Genomic DNA, 18,303 nt, shown 5'->3' on the forward strand with positions numbered 1-18,303 from the left:
GCCGAGCTTGTGGCAAGGAATACTTGTGATATTGAAACTAACAGTCTTTAAACAGCATAAACATTTGACCTCATTCCTGGAACAGGTTTGCGGGCGTCAATGGTGTTGAGTTCGAGCGGGCTCATCGGCTAAGGTGAGCCAGCATAAGCGTCCGTGCTCCAAACCCAACCCTGACCCTTCGATTGCTCGAGTTTAGGCGTGAGCAGCCTGGCACCATCTCAACCCTCTTGCTCCCTTTGCATTACCCAACAGCTATGCACCAAAAGAATATCACGACCGAGCATTTTTGCGCTGGTTGCGTGAACGTGAATCAGAGATGGAATCCTTATCACTGTATACCTCATCTAACACTACTCCCAAAAGCCGTTTTAGGTTGAAAATGACACGCAGAAAGTCGGCGAACTGCATGGCGCAAGTAAACGAAGACTATACTTGCCCGTTTTCTGAGTTACATAGAGCAAGTGGCTCCTGGGAGAGCTAGAGCAGGTGACTATACTTGATTAAAGATGCCCTAAGAAATGGCGCAGAAACAATGTCATTGGCGTTCGTGTCTTGGAATTTTAGTCAGACTGGACTGTTTTTGAGGCGAGACTCACCTGGGATTGTTTTGCCTTCTGTCAAAATAATTATTGTATGCAGATGAGTGTATAACTCGAATTTCGTTCAAGGTTGACGGAGACCCAGGGACTGTGCCTACGTGATGACCCCAAAAAAGAGCGCTGTCAAAGGGATTTCAGCAACCTTATGATCAGTGTATTACTTGGACGCAAGCAACTTGTTAACCTATCATCTTCCAGTTCCACCCACGTATACTATAGCACACACCTATACTTAGCCTCCTCGAACATATATATATATATATATATATATATAGCAAACCTACTGGGTAGGTTATAACTTTTCTGTGATTTGTCCGTGGATTGAGGGTTGTTACACGTCCAGTTCTGTCATAATGGATTGAGGGTTGCTACACGTCCAGTTCTGTCATAATGACTGAATTTAATATGTACATCAATTCCGCTTCTATCCAGAAAATGTAAGAACAGACAGGAGAGTGTTACATACTCACCTTCCGGCAGCGATGCTATTTGATTCCTATGTTATTACCTAGAGTTGAAGCGTATAAGTCAGTTAGCAACACCATGCTCTTCCATACTGGCATCTCCACACTCGCATACTATTCGTCCCTATTTACTTCGTTTCAGTTCATTCAGTTACATTTATCAAATATAAATCGAGCACCATATGCACATTGGTTCAAGCTGCTACAGTTCTGATCGCCGGAAAGTCAGAGATCGCGGGAAATACGGTCAAGCATTAGGGACGAAGGCATGTTCAGTTATTTCGGGCAGTTATGCAAGGTAGGTGATAGCTTCAACGCACGGACGCCACGGACTGTTCGATTGGGTCATTTCTGGCGGTGACATTAACCAGTGGCTAATTCGTCTACTGATGATTAATAGAAAGAAGTTTACACAAAATGTTTTATTATCTGCTCTCTTACCATTATGTGCAGCACGCATGACTGCATAACAAGCGTGAATTTTCGTCTCGGGCAGAGTTATTACCGAAGGCTTTTCTTCCTGCGTTTTAGCTACAAAAAGTAAATGCGTTATTTATTTTGATACATTGGGGAATTATGAAAATACTAGCAGAACGCCAAAATGTAAGGATTTAACACTGCACACCTACCCTGATGACGAATATTCCATACTTTCTTCAACGTGGATGTCCTTTTAATCTGCAAACTGCGGTCGGTTAACAAATTAACAGTGGCTAGAGGCATCAAATTTTGCGGTATTTTTCTGTACTGTGAACTGCTTTTTAATAATAAAAAAGGACGCGTTGCTGTTACTTGCTCACTGCACTATCCACCAATAGTAAATACAGAATGGTGGCTGAGCTTTTGCACGGGGATGTGAGCAGCCATCTGGCCGTGTGGGTAAACTGAACACTCCAAAGAATATCCGTTGCAACTTCGTCGTGTCCACAAAGATATATTTTTGTTCACACTTCTTTAGACAAACTGTATCTGTCATATGCTTTAGTCGAGCATTCATCTAATATCGATTAGTCTGCTTCCCATATGCAGTTAACTTAAACCACGAGTGATCTCAAAAACTGACGGGCTACTTCATTGGAACAAATACTAAAACAACGCCTAAATTTAATTGGCTGCGGGCTGTGAACTAAAGCAATATCACAACGTGGTTGCTAGCTACATTTAAAATATAATAGTTTTAAGTATAAGGATGTCTCAAAAGTGATTAAAGCGGAACAAACTGACTGACTAATAGTTCAAGCAATAAACTGACAAAGGGAGAGTCCAAAATATTGCAAAAGAAATTGTATACGCCTTGGCGTGACTAACAATCCACCTAAAATATACATGAACACGAGAGTGCCACTGGTGAAAAGTGCGCAAAGTAAACGAATACAAGAAGGTGCCCCCGAGCAGCAGTGCAAATTTGCTGAATAAACATTAACCGGCGTGAAAGGAAGTTAAACGTCTCATGACGAATGCCCTTGAAACCATCATAGTGCAGGATAGCGACCAGGTCGAAGAGGCTTGTGCGTTATCGCGCAATGTCGGAAAACACTTCGTGTGCATGCGTGGCTGTTCTAACCGGAAATACAGTGTGATGCACATCAGTGGCGCGCGGACATGAGCAGCCAAGTTATTGGAAAGTTTAGACATAAACCAGCGCTCGCAAGTCGTCTAAGAGCTCCCCTCATTCCGAAAGCAACAGCGTCTTCAGATGTAGCTTCATCTGATTCAGTGGACAAATACATTCATGCTGAACTATTTGCGAGCAGTGGCGAATTGCTCTGCTTGCGTCGCGCGAACTTCTGTCAACATACAAGATGATAAAACGCAACCTGTCAATAAAAATACACTTTACGTATTCACAGGGTGGACAGGTGCAATCCATTGCGTATATTCATTGGTTTTTTTATTTTAACTCAATCAAAACTTTAATCATCTGTTTCCAACTTCTCTCATTTATGCAGCAGCCTGGCATATACGGGCTGTGTCCACTCCAAACATTTGCACCTACACACTGTGTCATTATAATTACTATCTTTCTCGTGCGACAAAGTTGTAATCAATCCTGTTTAGCTGCCACATGCAAGTTTTAATAGATTTCCTGGGTTGGTAATTGCTCTCTTCCGCATACATGTTTCATGCTGTTCGAAACTTTACCACCTCTTCTTACACCAAGGTCCCGTAAGGTTCACTGCCTTCTCTCCTGTAGTCGGTAGGCGGAGAATGCGGCATTACAATATCCAGTAGGGCACTTCAGCATTACAGCAGCGTATATAAAATACCTTAACATGTTCTATGAGGTGTTGATTTTCCAAAGCTGAAGGTGACTAGTTCTACACGAATACAAGACAAATAGGGGAATTGCGTGACAAAAAACCTATCATTTTTCTACATCTATCCAGCCCGTACAGTAAGTAGTCCCATATGCTTGTCACAATGTTTCTTCAAAACTTATTTTCAAACTCTGACTTACCTTTTCGTGGACTTTTTTGTGGGCTGGTTTTCTTAGGCGATCCGCCTTTCCCTTTGGTGGATGAAGCGCCAACTTGCGGTTGTTTATCGCTTTCACGTTTAGCCTCTTGGTCACCGAGAAACCGGAATAGCGTATGCAATTTTCCACTGCGAAGCAGGTCCTGCATCAAGAGTGTTTTAATGTCTCCGTGATGACTCCTAATTTCACTCACCTTGACGCAATTAACATCCTCCAACAGATGTTCAGTGACAGACAAAGCGGCCAAGTGTAAATCGTTTAATTCCGGCTTGCCGAGTAGGTCAATAAATGTGTCAAACGCATTCATTTTTTGCAGCTGCGACCGTATGGTAGCTATAGTTTAGGATAAAAATATGTAGGAGTTTGCTTGTTGACTCATTTTTTTTTTGCTCTAAAATGGGAAAAAACTGAGCCAGACGATAAACTGAGCTCGGACATAGGAAAACTTTGAGGAACTCCTACATAAAAACCAGAATTACTAAAAGCATGTGTCAGTTCATCTTCAAGCTTGCGTAAATAGGAAGGTTGAGCGAAACGCGTTCAACTTCACTTGAAATCAGTTGTAACAGGGTGAGTTTCATCTAGATGTTTTAATCACAGGTCACCACTCCGTCCTGTATGATGGTATAAAACGAATCTTATGAATTATTCGGAGTACAAAGAGGCCATCTGTAATAAAGTCAAACAAGCGCTAGAAAGTTTAAAAAATTTCCGAGATAAAGAGGCATTCTCCTCATAAACGGAACACAACTGCTATGCTTTTTGGAGTTCCTAGTTTGATTCTGAGGTCATTTACTTAAATGAACTCAAACGACATGATGATTTATCGATGATTTCTCGAATTTATGACTGATGGTAATCGGTCACCAGCTCTATTCCCTTCTCTTGACATCTTTGTCGCTTATATAGGTCTTTGAAACGGAGCAATTCTATAAGGCGCTGAAGCATGATAGAAATGTACCCTAGTAGTGCTTTGAAAAGGCCTGGGAGGTTGATTACCAGTAATCTCAAGAGGCAAATTCTTAAAGCTAGATCTAGTACTCCCGTATGAAACTAGTTCGGCTCAATTGCTTGCGTGAATGACAGGCACAAAAAGCAAGTCAAAAATATGAAAGGTTTAGACCTGACCTTTCTCTGTTGTCAACAGTCTTGACCATGTTTCAACATGTCACTGTGTTTACTTCCAGATAAAATGGAAATGACTTCACTCAAGTGAAGCTTTTACTGAAAACCATCGAGTCTTCCAAACTACCCCCATTGTGTGAGTAACTCAGGGGAAGAACACTCTATCGAGATGAGCGAAATTCCCATCTAAGAAGCCGCCATTCAATGACTGTCAAAACACGGCCACATGATGTGGATTTCGTGACCGAATAATCAACGGCACTATATTCTGCCTAACAGAGAGTTAATCACAATGCTAGTCAGCTGCTCGCGTCCAAACGGTTAACTGTTCAAACTACTAGCCAGGAAGTCTGTGGTTGGTAGCTCTGTGGAGTTTCATGACATAAGCGTTGCTGTTGTTTCGTAATAAAGATGAAACAGCTAAACAGTGGTTCTCGGTTTTCAGAATGGACTGAGTTCACTTGAAGGATAAGGGCTTGACTGTAAAGTGGAAAGATCGCACACCTTTTTCCAGAGGCTAATACCTTCCTAACTTTTCTTCCGGCCATCGTTACATCAATGTACCCGGTTGGATTGCCTTCTTACTTAGTACCAATCTATGTCTGTCTCAGCGTTTATAGGAAAACGAATGTATATGAATCTCATTAGATTTACTTGACCGTATACTGACCAGTCCATGAATCGGTTTTAATCGTGCGCACGGACAGTTTACACATTAGGCCTGTGACAATATTTTAAGTGTGTTTCCCAATTTAGAATAGAAGATCCTGTGACTGCAGCACTACTAGACTTATGACAATCTCATCCATGACCAGTGTCCCTTAGTTCCTGTGATTTCCACTAATGGTAAGATACAGCAGCCTTCATGCTTGTGAAATAAATTCTGTTTATATGGCAGGTAGTTCCATTCTCGATCACTTTACTAGAATTTACTAGGTTCTTCTAATAACTACTTGAGGATTCCTTAACCAAAAAAGAGCCGCGGTATACAGATGCAGTACATGTACTTTCAAAACCCTCCTTTGAAGAAGAAAACCTCCCCATAGAGGTGACAAATAGTGAGGTGCGGATTTTTTTCACTGCCATCCTCCAGACAGAGAGAAGAATACTGAAAACAATTTGCTTATCTACTCTCCATATGGAAATACCCCAAGGAAGAGGCTATACATCGTTATCTTATATTCAAATGTACGCAATACTGAGGAATACTTGGATTATCCACACCAACGAAACTGGAAATATCACTTTCTATTAGAGTAAAATGCTGAAAAACATCCGAATAGAACAAAATCTCATTAACATGGAGCACTGATTATGTGGTGTGCTCCCTGTTTGTCAACTTCAAAGAAGAAAATGTTTCCTCTGAGAAATCATTTTGTAAGTCTTCCTTTAAGAGATGGTTGGTTTACACGGATTAGTTATTGTCTTCATTCGTTTTCCTTTTGCTTCACGGTTCAATTACTTTGGATAGTAAAGGCTGACTGACAGTGCTTACTCGTGTAAACGGTAATGTCATCCATGATAAAAACCGCACACAATACTCCGACACCACTGTTTCATTGAAATTCAATCTGAACTAATTGCATCCATCTATGGATTGTCCTCACACTTTAACATGCTGCCAAGTAATAACGTTTCGTCCGTCAGTTAGTACAGCTACCAACAATATGAGGGCCTTTTTTTCTTTGATCTGTGAGTCCAATTAGGTTAAACACTTAGGTGTGGTGATGGGTCGAAAATACTTTTGCAATCAACTTTCTAGACTTATCCAGTGTGTAAAAATGCGGTGAGCCACACAAATAAACGTGTCCGCAGAAGGTCTATTTAGGAGTTAGCTGACCCGTCAAATCGATTGGGATTTTTAATCCCTGAATGATTTTGTTCGATGCTCGATCGCAACAACTGGCATTCGTTAACTTTGTAAATGTCCACACAAAAAGCGTGCAACGTTTATTCCTTAGCTCTACTTTGCAACTTACAGTCGCTTGTCAGCCGAGAAAACACCAACAGTGCGGTATTCTGAATGGACGGGAACTCTGACCCCAGTTGGTCAAGCAATAATTGTAGAGTGGATGTAACCGCAAGCGCCGATCTCACTTCAAAATCCTGGCGGAAGAGCTATCCATACTTTGATTGGTTACCTTGTTCATTTTGAGCAATGCGTCCAGTGCATTCTTTTTAACATCTGGGTCCAAACAATTGAGACAATCAACAATGGGTGGGATAAGCTTTTCTTGTGCAACATCACCAACTGTGCTAGAGTCATCACACAAATTCTTTAAAGTTAATAGTGTAAACTCCCGAGTGTTGTCAAACTCTGAAAATCGATTTCAGTCTTTATAAGTCTGCGGTACTCCTTTTACCTTCAGGATTAAGTAGTTTTCGAAACAAAGACAGATAGTTGGGTACTTTTCGAATTGCGTCTGCTGCGTCCTTGAAGCTCGAGATTAACCCAAGAATGGATAGTGCGTTCCTTCTGACGAGTTTGTCACCACTGCTCAATAACGGTAGTAAGTTTTGGCACAAATTTTGTTTTAGAAGCAAACGTTTGTTGTTGTCGTCTGAATATCGACCGCGGTTAACACAAGTTAACTTACTCTTTGACAAGAACTTGTACAGCGCATCACACGCACAAACCACTACCTCATTTTCAGAGCAGTTCAGTAAAAGTATGGCTGATTCCGCCTCCCGCAAACCGACTGTAACGGGACCGAACTGGAACGACAGGTAGACAACTTTTGAATGCATACTCCTTCTTTGCCGTCCGACTCCTCCCTTTTAATTCGTTTTTTGGCAGCCATTTCTCAGAGCTTATTGCATCTGTGTTTGCACTCAAATGAGTTTTCTAGTGATTCGGAAAACTTATCATCTGTAAAATAAATAAGAGAATTCAAATAGGGATATGTTACAATAGAAGCAGCATTTTCTGTTTCAATTCAGCTGCCGCACCTAGTCGGGAAATGTTGGACCAAACGTTGCCAAAGACAGCAACGTTATCGCTAACACTAAAGCTTCGCCTCTAAGAGATGTGAGACAAGGTGAACCGAACCAAGCGTTTTCTTTAAGTAAACGGCTATAAGAGGGACGTCTGTTAGTAATAAACTACTATAACCACTATTAAACAACTACGCGTTATATTTTTGGCAAACCAAAGAACGATCATATAATGAAGTGGGGTAAATTATGAATTCAAGAAAGGTAAAAATGGACCTTTTTCGGATAAATTGGTGTTCCAGTTACTGCAGCGCTCAGTGCCTTTGAAGCCAGCGGCCAAATGGCCTTCGAAATCTAGGGATTTCGATTAATCGCACCCGTAACCAACAAATGCTATCAAATATACCTAATTATTGCCTTTCAAGGAAAAAACAAATGCTATGTGGATGGCAACTGAAAAGTTGTCAATGGATCAGTGAGAGGCGGGACAATTACTCTAGTCACCAGAGCTAGGGTAATGTGAGACTGCAGTTTCCAAAATCATACATTTCTGGGTGTGAACTGCACTCGCTCAGTTCTTCCGACTACCGATAAATCAGAGATCAGATTGCACAGTTGTTAGGGATTATTAATAAAAGGGAGGAAGCAAAAGCGTTATGGTCCCTTTGATTGGCGAGGTGGTGATAGAACCCGTGGATTAACTTCCAAGTGAACGTATACCAGTGATCATAGAAGACATTTCGCCAAGAATTTGGTGTACAGACATTTCGCACTGTGGAATCTAACAAGTTAGTAGATATTTTTTGGAATGTTCTCACACTAGCTTAACTAATCCGTGTTTGAAAAGAGGAAACCCTACCAGAGAGAGAGAGAGAGAGAGAAACCCTACTAGGCATAAAAATCGGTCAGTAAAACTGAATGTGCAAGCAACTACTGAGTTGCATTTCAGTAACTGAGCAAACTACTAACAGAAGCACTGCAGAAGACTGAAGAGATTGTGTTGTGTTGTCACAAGAAGTAACATGAGTAACAAATACTCAAAAAGGTGCACTACACAAGGTTCTATCAGAGACTTCCAATTTGCCAAAAGTGAAAACGTGGCAGATGCCATTAAAACGATATATTTATGATCAACGAAGCCGGGTCGATTTTTTGTGTAGTCCGAAATCACAGATGTTTTGCAAGGCAAAAACGAGTAAATTTTATTGGTCAAAGAGATTGGCCGCCTTAACGGCTTGTAATGCAGCACATGCAAAGCGGTTAGCGTGACTGATTAGGAATAGCAATAATTAACTGCTTCGAAAAAATTACGCATGTATGAATTGAACACACCCTCTTGTTGGATTCAGTTAACCAGGTATTTTCTAACTGACTGGTCAAAGTGCTTCAATAAGACATTAATATAAAGGAAACATTCTTTTTTTCTGCACAGTTTGCAGATTAAACTAGTGTTTTCTGTTTAAAATCCTCAATTTTAATTTGGGCTGCTACTGACCTCATAGGCGCTAATTAGCAAGAACCACGTTAAGCTTGAGGGGCATAAACAAACAAACAAACAAAAAAACAGGCGAAAAGTCAGCTAGACCATTCCGGGCCAATACCCCCAAAGTGTGAGAAAATGTAAGCTTTTTGAAGAAATGAGGCAATATGTTCCGTTGTTTTACATGAAGGAGTATTGCGCCTACTCTTGATGTACCTCATCGTACAGTCTCGTTCCAATCGTGACTTCGGTTACGGTTTCACTAATCAAGGCTGATTGGCTTTCCTTGGGTTATAGAATGAACATAGTCATTTTCTGTCCAAAAGTTTAATCTTGCTGTTCGCAATTGAGCGAGATTTGAGTAAAATGGACGCTAAAAATCGAGACGGAATAAATCGCGATAAAGGTTCAATCAGGTCTCAAAGACTGCCTCTGGACACGCGAGAGGTCAAGGCAGTCTGAGTGGCGAGATAGAATTTACCGTGATAAACAGATATCTGCTATAAAGCTAGCTGTTCTTTACTATAACTTCGGTCCGATCGAAATATCTTCAAGGTTAGATGTTAGGTCGTGTAATAGAAAGGACTTTGAGCGGCAAAATAAGTCAACAAAAAGAAACGAAAAGTCACGATATCGTAACAACTTATGGTGGACCATAGAGATGGATACCGTCCCTGACGAAAGTATTCTGTTGCCAGCAGTAAGGTGCAATCGGAGCATTTATTGCTTCGAAATTTCCTTGCTTCAAATTTCCATATCTTTCAGAGCATTATACCACGATTAATGCAATGTATTCTAATTTTTATAGTACTAAGTTTTGAAGGTCATACTTGATGAATGTCTTGCAGAACTCAAAATGGCTTTCTGAACAAACTGGTAAAGGCTAAATACCCTTGCTACAGTTCCAGTCGAGTAGTGTCGTGAGCAACTGAGTGAACTCAGACAATCCTTCAGTATGTAACTACAACAAATGCGAAGCTAACAGTTTCAGACCACCAAATTTTACACCAAAAGGTACAGTGTAATTTGTGGAATTCAGTTTTCAAAATACTGTTTTTATTTATGGCTTTTCATAGTGTTTGCGACGTGATATGCATATACAATTTCTATACTTTATGCCGTACATCAGTTTCTCATTCTGGATTTTTATGTACGACAGGCCACAGGCACTACCTTGAACTCACTAACCCAAACGTGTATGAGTTATAAACCCCAGCGAGGAATCCCATAAACGTGTGGCTACAAATATGTTCCTGCAGGATCAGGGTAAAAAAAGTCTCCCAAAAATTGATAATGAGTTTAATTCTAGAAAGGCGCATATAGTATCCCTGATAACTGTCAGTTTGTTGAACACTGCAAAGAAAACCATGCGGACGCCCAATAAACAGTGAGTTACTAAGCAGATTAAAATTAAAAGTTAGTGCATTGTGTGGTGCATCGCGGCCCTTAATTATAAGCACTTATTTTTTTACTTTCAGCACACATGAAGTCCATTTAGCTGTTTCATCGGCAATATTTTTGGGATGTAACATATATCACACTGTCCGGAAAGGCTATCCATCGCGCTCAGGTGGATAGTTTCAGGCTTTGTGGCTTGAATTTATTGTCTCCGGTAGGATGTATTTAGTATGAGGTTGTATGGAACTGGAGGTTCAGTAGTTATACGCATGCTCCCAATTTTACCTCGAGGGTCTCTGGGAAGGGTGAAAATTCTGTAGAAAAGCTGGGGTAGAATGAAGTTTGCAGGAAATAGACGCTGTGCCTCGGATCATTACGGAAGACGAGGAGTATGCGGTTAGACGTCGAATCTTTTAGCCAAGGTGTTGGTCTAATATATGTTTAAATATGTCATCAATGAGGACCTTATCGGTATCACCGGTAGTCTGTTCCATATACCTTCTATCCCCGTGGGAGGTATCATCTTCTTGTCTTGCACTGGTATGACTTGTGCGTAAATGGGAAAAGTTCATTACAGAAAAAGTTCATCACAGAGAATCTTGTTTCGGGACGTCAGACCCAGAGGTCTTTTTCAGTGATTCAGTGCATGCGTGTTTACGGTGGTGTATATGTCGATGCATGGATAAATCTCGCTATCAATTTTTCATTCTGATGGCTACAAGCAAGATTTTTTCCAACCCAAGGAAACCAAGTTGATGCTTGCAGAGTAGACCGTTGCCTCATATTGTGGCAACAGGCCTACCTTGGCCCCTAAGCTGGAATCCCAAAAAGCTCCTTATTGAATTCCAAGGGCTTGAAAGTTTCAGCATGGAATGTTGTAAAGGTTAAAGGTTCGAAATATGTGGGTACTTCGACACAGGAAGAAATTAGATGTCACCCATTTCCTAAAATATTGTGGGAGAGACATTTGATAAAACTTGAATTCATGATAATTCCTCATTCATTAACTTACGTCACCAATGTACTTTGGACCACTTGTTTTTCTCACCTGTACCCACCATCACCCATGTTACAAAATCCGTGGCGTCCGATACTGGCATATTAGCGGTTATATGTGTGCGAATGTGCGCAGCTGAATAACATACACATACGTGCCATTGCCCTCTGCTGGCTTCTCCAGTCATGATTTTTGTGTGATCAGAATCACATCAAACAGTGTCACATGTCTGTCTTCGGAAGCAATGACTGTGACCCAAAATACAAAGTTAAAATTTCGCTCGCCGTTATTTAGTGAGACTGCAGTGTTTCGGTCAGTGATATACTTGTGCATTTGTTGACACCACAAACGTGGACGGTTGAGGTTTTCTATAAAGCTTTGCTTATGTTTTTGTCCAAAGTTATATATTCTCCTGAACCGTATTTCTCCTTTTGATATTTCGGATCGTCAAACCTACGCACGATCCAGCGTTTCGTATCGGAAACCTCAAAACTTTTAGACGAGCATGGCAATGTTTTTCTCTTCACGCTTCAACAGACTACCGTCAACTAACCAGATTGTAAAGCGTAATTAGCGTATGGCTTTACATAAGCAGCGCTCCTTTCATCGATACGGATGCAGGCCGAATAAACTCAAGCCGTTTGTTGAAACGAATAGCAGACCTTTAGCACCCACTTCCATATCTGAATGGTAACCCTAGCATAACAGCTTGTAATGAAAAATCTTTCTGAGACGGTGCTTATCTCACAGGTGTTTGAGCTGAAAAGAAAAAATTAATATTTGGTATTCGTGGGTGAGACAATTTTGATTCGAATGCTTCAAGGTCTTGGCATAGCTTTTGAGACTGGCCAGTAACGCAGGATATTATGGCTTGGTGTAGTTTTTAGTTTGTATGTCGGTATAAAGTCCAACAAACGGTAAATTTATCAACACCAAACAAATCAGCCTCAATCTAATTGGCTTTGCTAGGAAGGATGTTTAGTTTATAGCTTCAGAAGTCAACAGTTTAACCTATAATGATCGGTTGTTAGTAGTGGTGACTCTTAGTGATAGATATTTTGTTGATGAGAATCAAGTCCCATGTCACTACAGAACAAAGCTGTGAAGATGCTAAAAGGTAGTTGTGTGGACTAGGTGGACTGACTAGGTGGCACAGTTTTGTGCAAGCTCTGATATTACCTTATCAGGTCTTAGCAATGAAATTAACACCTGGATGAAGAACTCAGCATGTGATATGAGGTAGTCTGAGACAAACTGCGAATGTGGCAATTGTTCCGTTGTCCTATAGAGGGTTGCAATGGTCAGATTTTTTATTCACAGTGCGCTTTGGTACTCGGTAGAGGAAAGCATTTCCTGGATCCTGATGCATGCTCACTCAGACTTCCCTGTGAAGGTTTGTGTGGTTACATATTGGTGGGCCAGTACGATAGGTATGATGTACGGAAAACAAAAAATGCGCGAAACTTTTCACAGTAGAGTGGTTAATTATCCGAGGCTGGTAGTTGAATGCATTGTCTGGGTTTGTGCATAAAAGTTCATGATATGGTGGAATATGGAATGTGCCCCAGCTCTTTATGTGGTCGGCAGAATTCGATGTTGAACGTTAGTGATATAATTTTATCCCCAACAAAATTAAAATAGAGGTGGCCATGGTGTCTTTATTCCTGTACTCCACATGGCTTAGATGGAGGATCTGAAATCCTTGCACCAACTCCTACCACACTGGTTCAGCCTTGCAAACAGTAGTCAGGCTAATATGAAAGCAAGCTCTGCATGCGATGAATAGTCATCGGTTGAAACGTCATTGTACGTAGTCGGACTTATTAGGGGGTTAATGCAAATAATAAGAATTCCGTGTCATTTGTCAAAATTTTTAATCTAAATGTGTGTTGCGGGCAAAAGTTTTAAAAGATATGACCATCCAGATTCGGCGTGCAGAAATAGTATAATATTGCAGCGTTTGAAGCATGGTTTCCCCTGACTGGCCAAGTTGGGCTCCAGTTATTTTGACAGAACATAATTAGAAGCGACTGTTCAATTTTTGCCCAAACTTCCGCCGCCTTTGTAAACCGGGGTCATGAAACCAGGTTCCCTCAGTTTGAGGATACAGTGAGTAGCATATTTGGCCATTGGTCACGTTATGATACTGACAAGAAAACAGACTTTTCAAATACCGTCAGTATTTGCAAAGCGGATACGTAAACAAGGTTGCCTTTGGTGCGCATGTGCTGGTGTCCTGAGATCGCAAGAGTTGATGAGTTGACCCAGGTGGAAATGTGGTGCCTGAGCGTAGTCAGTGGGCAACTTCAACAGGATTTCGAGAGCTTCACTGGTTTTTAGACCCGTAATGCCGTGTTCCTACCTTTATGGGACGACTTACGGGCAAGAATAGAAGCTTATGGTCTTGTATTTGGCTACCCGGCAAAGCCTGTCAGACCTTCATGTTTTCTTGGTTCAAACAGATCCACTGGTTTTCTGAGTCTTTTCAACTTTATTATATGGCCTCTCGGTGTGCAGTCTATAGCAAATCCGTCTCCTTTGACGAACCATTTCTTGGTACCAGTTCTTATTAGTTATGTGGGTTGGCGAAAAACGCAGATACCGTGGTTTGTAAAGTTGAACTGGTCAGCATCGTTAAACAGCCTGTACAACTTCGCCAGGCCGCATCTGATGGCATATGTTCCTTTGAAATCCAGTGGTATGCTAGACCATGTAGGAAAAGTGGGTCGGCTTTTTGTTAAGATGGGGAATATTTCCTTCCACAAGAGCTAGGAATGATTGGATGATATTGAGAAAGTTCAGTGCGCCTTCTGTAGAGTTATTGTGCGTTCATGTAAGTGCAAACAAAATACATTGTATTGCCTGATTGCCTTAGAAGCGCGTGCTTTGAACATTTTAGGATCATAAACGTATCCTTTTTCGTTACGGTCCTGTAGGCATTGGACTGCTTTATAGGGTTCAGGTCTTACAATCCATGGATGAAAGCGACAATTTGTTTCATCTCTGACCTTTGCAAAAGCTGCTTCTCTATGTGCGGCTTGTTCCGTCAACAAAATGCCAATGCGTGAACCCTGAGAGGTAATCCATCTGGAAAACTATTTCAACATATGAAAGGCATATATCTCTACACCGAATAAAGCGAAGTTCTGAGCATGGCTGAAAATCTGTCTAATTGTGAGCCTAGTCAAGACAGTCAATTTGACTAAAACTTACACATTCCTGCACGTATTGGTCCTTTAAACCTATTAGTTTCATTTAAGAGTGGATGGTGTGGATATATGGCTGCTGTGTGCTTGAAAATCTGGCAAGAAGTGTATTCGAGTGTTTTTGCGGACTCCACCACGACACAGATATCATAGGCGTTTGAACTGCTGTCATCTTCACAAGGGACCAGTTCGGTGAGTACTGGATGTGCCCAGATGATTGGACTGCTAGATGCGGGAGTAAAACTAGTTTTTTTGGAAACTATGGTCGCCAACGACTTGATAAGGCCGCATTGATAAGACTTTTGGAATGCTGCTGTTTATAGTCATAGAGTGTTGGGATAATTTGGCGCTGGTAACCTTGGTCTAGTTAGATAAGAGGGCAGGGCACGAAACAGACAGACGTTTCTGTGTGGTGTCAAACTGTTGCTCATAATATTAGAGAATAATTGGAAACTGTTTTTCAAGCGTGATCTGTCGAAGCGATGAACATGACAGGAACACCTTCGTGTCTTCGAACAGCTAGGAAATTCCGATAGGTCTAGGTTATTAAAGATTATTTGGCGGCGCTTTTCATCGTGTGTAAACGTCTCACGGGCTTATTTCAAGTGCAACCTATTTTCTAATTGATACACTTGTGCATCGGAACCTTAAACAAAGTCCGGAGTGTCCAAAGTCGTTTAACGAGCCCGGAAGATCAGACACAAAAGCATACCAACTTATTTGGAAACGACAAAAGAATCATCATCATCATTGTCAGCTGTAATAACCGCGTACTCGTCGTACGGTGGCTGTAGCTGCCGCAGTTTCCTTCATCGATGTTTTGGGGGGATAGGTATAGTGGGCTGTCAAGTGAGGGGGTTAGGAAATGAGCTATGCATTGAAGGCAATAGCCAGGCGTATGCCAGTCGACCGACTTCCTCGAAGGGCTCTTTTCGCACAACAAAAGAATATGAAATGAAGACGCCCTATGAGAGTACCTCAGAAAGTGGATGCAGATGCATTCGTAAAAGTATACCGAAACAACACTGGGAGAACCGAACACTAGACAACACACTCAGCAGCACTTTTAGTTGCAGCACATTCAGTTGCTGAGATCATCACAAAAACCAAATTAGTTTGCAAATGGGTGTAGATTCGCTGATTCCGTGCAATTTGGTTTCAAGTAGAACATAAGGATGGCGGAATCCAGGGACTGCACCTACCTGATGAACCCCATAAAGGGCGAAACCAGTCGTGGGCCATCGACGGATTTCCAGCAACATTCTGAGTAGTACATTACAAAGATAGACAGAACTTTGTTAAGTACGAATGCACACAGTGCTTTTGTCCGATTCTCATCTTCTGCACCTCAGTGTCAGGATTCCAACATTTGGTTCACCAGTAGGCCGTATATCGAGTAGACGTTTTTGTGTGAAAAATTGGATGCTATCCGTGTCTAACCGTCATCTTCGGGAAAACATATTCAGGCCAGGTATTCCCGAAAAGTGTGATACACTGGCCTCCTTGAATCGATGCTTCAATCAGCGATAACCAGAGGATTTCTCCCCTAGCTACAAAACCCATACTTATGGAGAAAAACTAACCGCACCAAAATGTTGCATTTTGTTGCGTACGTGCTCAAACCAAAAACCATCTTTACCTAAGATCATGTTTTTGCGGCTCACAGAGTTTCGTTGTCAACTGAAGCAATTGCTTATGAATAATAACTCATGATTAATCAAACCTCTGGCGGCAATGTCTCGTGGAATAAATTCCCAGCATCATTGAGACCCCGGGACGCCTAAATGGGGTACAAAAATTTAGCCTGATACTCCGAACTCAACTGCTTGATTGCTTAAGTCCATAAGGGACACGTCATAACTTTTAAAAATTCCATACCATTGTGGGAATACTGATCGCCATATGGACGTACTACCGCCTCTTGCATTTTAGTTTACCACCATAGCAACCAAGGCCGAAAACCGTGCTTTAGTCTGAGAGTACTACGCAGAGAACTAAGCAAGCTCATAGAAAATTGGTATCCATTTTATTCTTCGTGACAAATATCCATATGGCAGAGATTTCACTGGAAAGCCTAAGTTTTTCTCATAAGGACTGTCATCAAAATCCTACGTTTTCTGATGACCAGTGGGTGAAATACTCGTAATTCCAATTTTTGGGGTTTTTTGTCTTCATGCGCCAATGGTTCCTACTGATTTACCATATCAGTGTGAGCTTCATGTTAACTGAAAAATCTCCCTAAGCGAGAGTTCTCAGGAAAAGCTTTTGAAATCGAATCAAGAACAGTTGCCTGTGGTAGGTTATAGTTGGTACAATGTCGCAGAACGCGCCCTCCATTGCCGTCGCAATCAACCCCTAATATGGTCGCACTAACCAGATGCTTTTCTACCTATATTATGTGACCTGTAAGTGCCAAGGGTTCTTGGTCTATCGAGACGCTCATTCTTCATACAATGGAATCGAATTTTCCAAAGCTACGGCGTGCCCCCGATGAACTAAAAGGGAGAGGTAATTGAGTTCAAAGCACCAGTCAGAACTTTTTAGCCCGGTTGAGGCCTTCTGGGGCCCATTGTTGTTAGGAAAGCATCTGACCAGAATTTTTCCACCAGAGGTATAACTGCTTCAATGTGAGCTACAAAAATATGAGCCCATACTAAGGTACTTTTTGGTTTGAACCCGTGCGCAACAAAATGCAACATTTGGGCGTATGAAGTTTCATTTAATCCGCTAAGTGTTGCAGCTATGACTATTTCACGTTGACTAAGGAGCCCCATCAATGAGTTGGTTATTTGACTTTTGCACACAAAAGATCTCCATTAACAAAAGAACAATAAACTGAATAGATGAATATTCAACCCTCACACTTATTGTGGCGTTTCCGCTTTATGCATGTATCCTTATTTCTTGCTTCCATCAGGAAGTAAACCGCTCTTTGATCGTGTCAACGCGTGCCTAGTTTACCACTGGAACGTGGGAACCTTCATCTCTTGGCCACAATGTTTTTTATCAGAGTGCACTTTAGCGGGGCCAACCGTTTCCTTCCTATCTATTTACACAAGATTCTTTTTGGAATTAGAATTACCAAACCTTGTTCACAGGAGATGGTTCAATGCCAAGAGGTGAGGCTTGAACAATTTATCATTTTATTATTTTGTTCGTGGGGCAGCATTTCTTTTTACAATACTCCCCTGCAAAACACATTTTGACTTATCGGTCGTCCGATCAAGTGCGAAAGGGATCGCTTGAGAATTAGGAATTACGTCCAGCAAACCTTCTGCAGCATCGGTGAAGTATTTTATCCGAGGATACTGAGGGAAAGAGATTGTATGAAGCTCAGTAATTGTAGTTGGATAGTTTGTCCATGTTTTTGGGAGTGCGGCTGATATCCGTATGCGAAGAGCCAACAGCGTGCGCTGCAGCGTAATGTTTACACCTGCACGATAGTTCACACGTCAATTTTTTAGTCAACGATTTATGCATCGGATGGTCGGCTATTATTCTATCGGATATCCCTCACCAATTGTGGCGCTACAAGTCATCGCCACACCGCAGAAAACTCGTGTTGCGGAGACGTATTCTAACTAGCTGTACAGAGGGTCAAATTGGCGCTACTGAATCCCCCAG

The 18,303-nt window shown here is 41.5% G+C and overlaps 1 protein-coding gene across 1 annotated transcript in view; it reads right to left on the minus strand.

Annotated features, from left to right (window-relative positions):
- T265_05629 (hypothetical protein) overlaps positions 1-7,465 on the minus strand; it is a gene marked incomplete at both ends in the record, with an annotated part of 28,830 nt that extends 21,365 nt beyond the window's left edge. The window contains 6 exons of the mRNA XM_009170688.1: positions 1,505-1,594; positions 3,522-3,872; positions 6,644-6,770; positions 6,806-6,981; positions 7,028-7,379; positions 7,415-7,465. Coding sequence (XP_009168952.1) covers positions 1,505-1,594; positions 3,522-3,872; positions 6,644-6,770; positions 6,806-6,981; positions 7,028-7,379; positions 7,415-7,465 — 1,147 coding nt within the window. The remainder of the gene's footprint in view (positions 1-1,504; positions 1,595-3,521; positions 3,873-6,643; positions 6,771-6,805; positions 6,982-7,027; positions 7,380-7,414) is intronic.
- Positions 7,466-18,303: the final 10,838 nt, after the last annotated feature.

The sequence above is a fragment of the Opisthorchis viverrini genome, assembly GCF_000715545.1.
Source record: "Opisthorchis viverrini unplaced genomic scaffold opera_v5_109, whole genome shotgun sequence".
NCBI classification, from domain to species: domain Eukaryota; kingdom Metazoa; phylum Platyhelminthes; class Trematoda; order Opisthorchiida; family Opisthorchiidae; genus Opisthorchis; species Opisthorchis viverrini.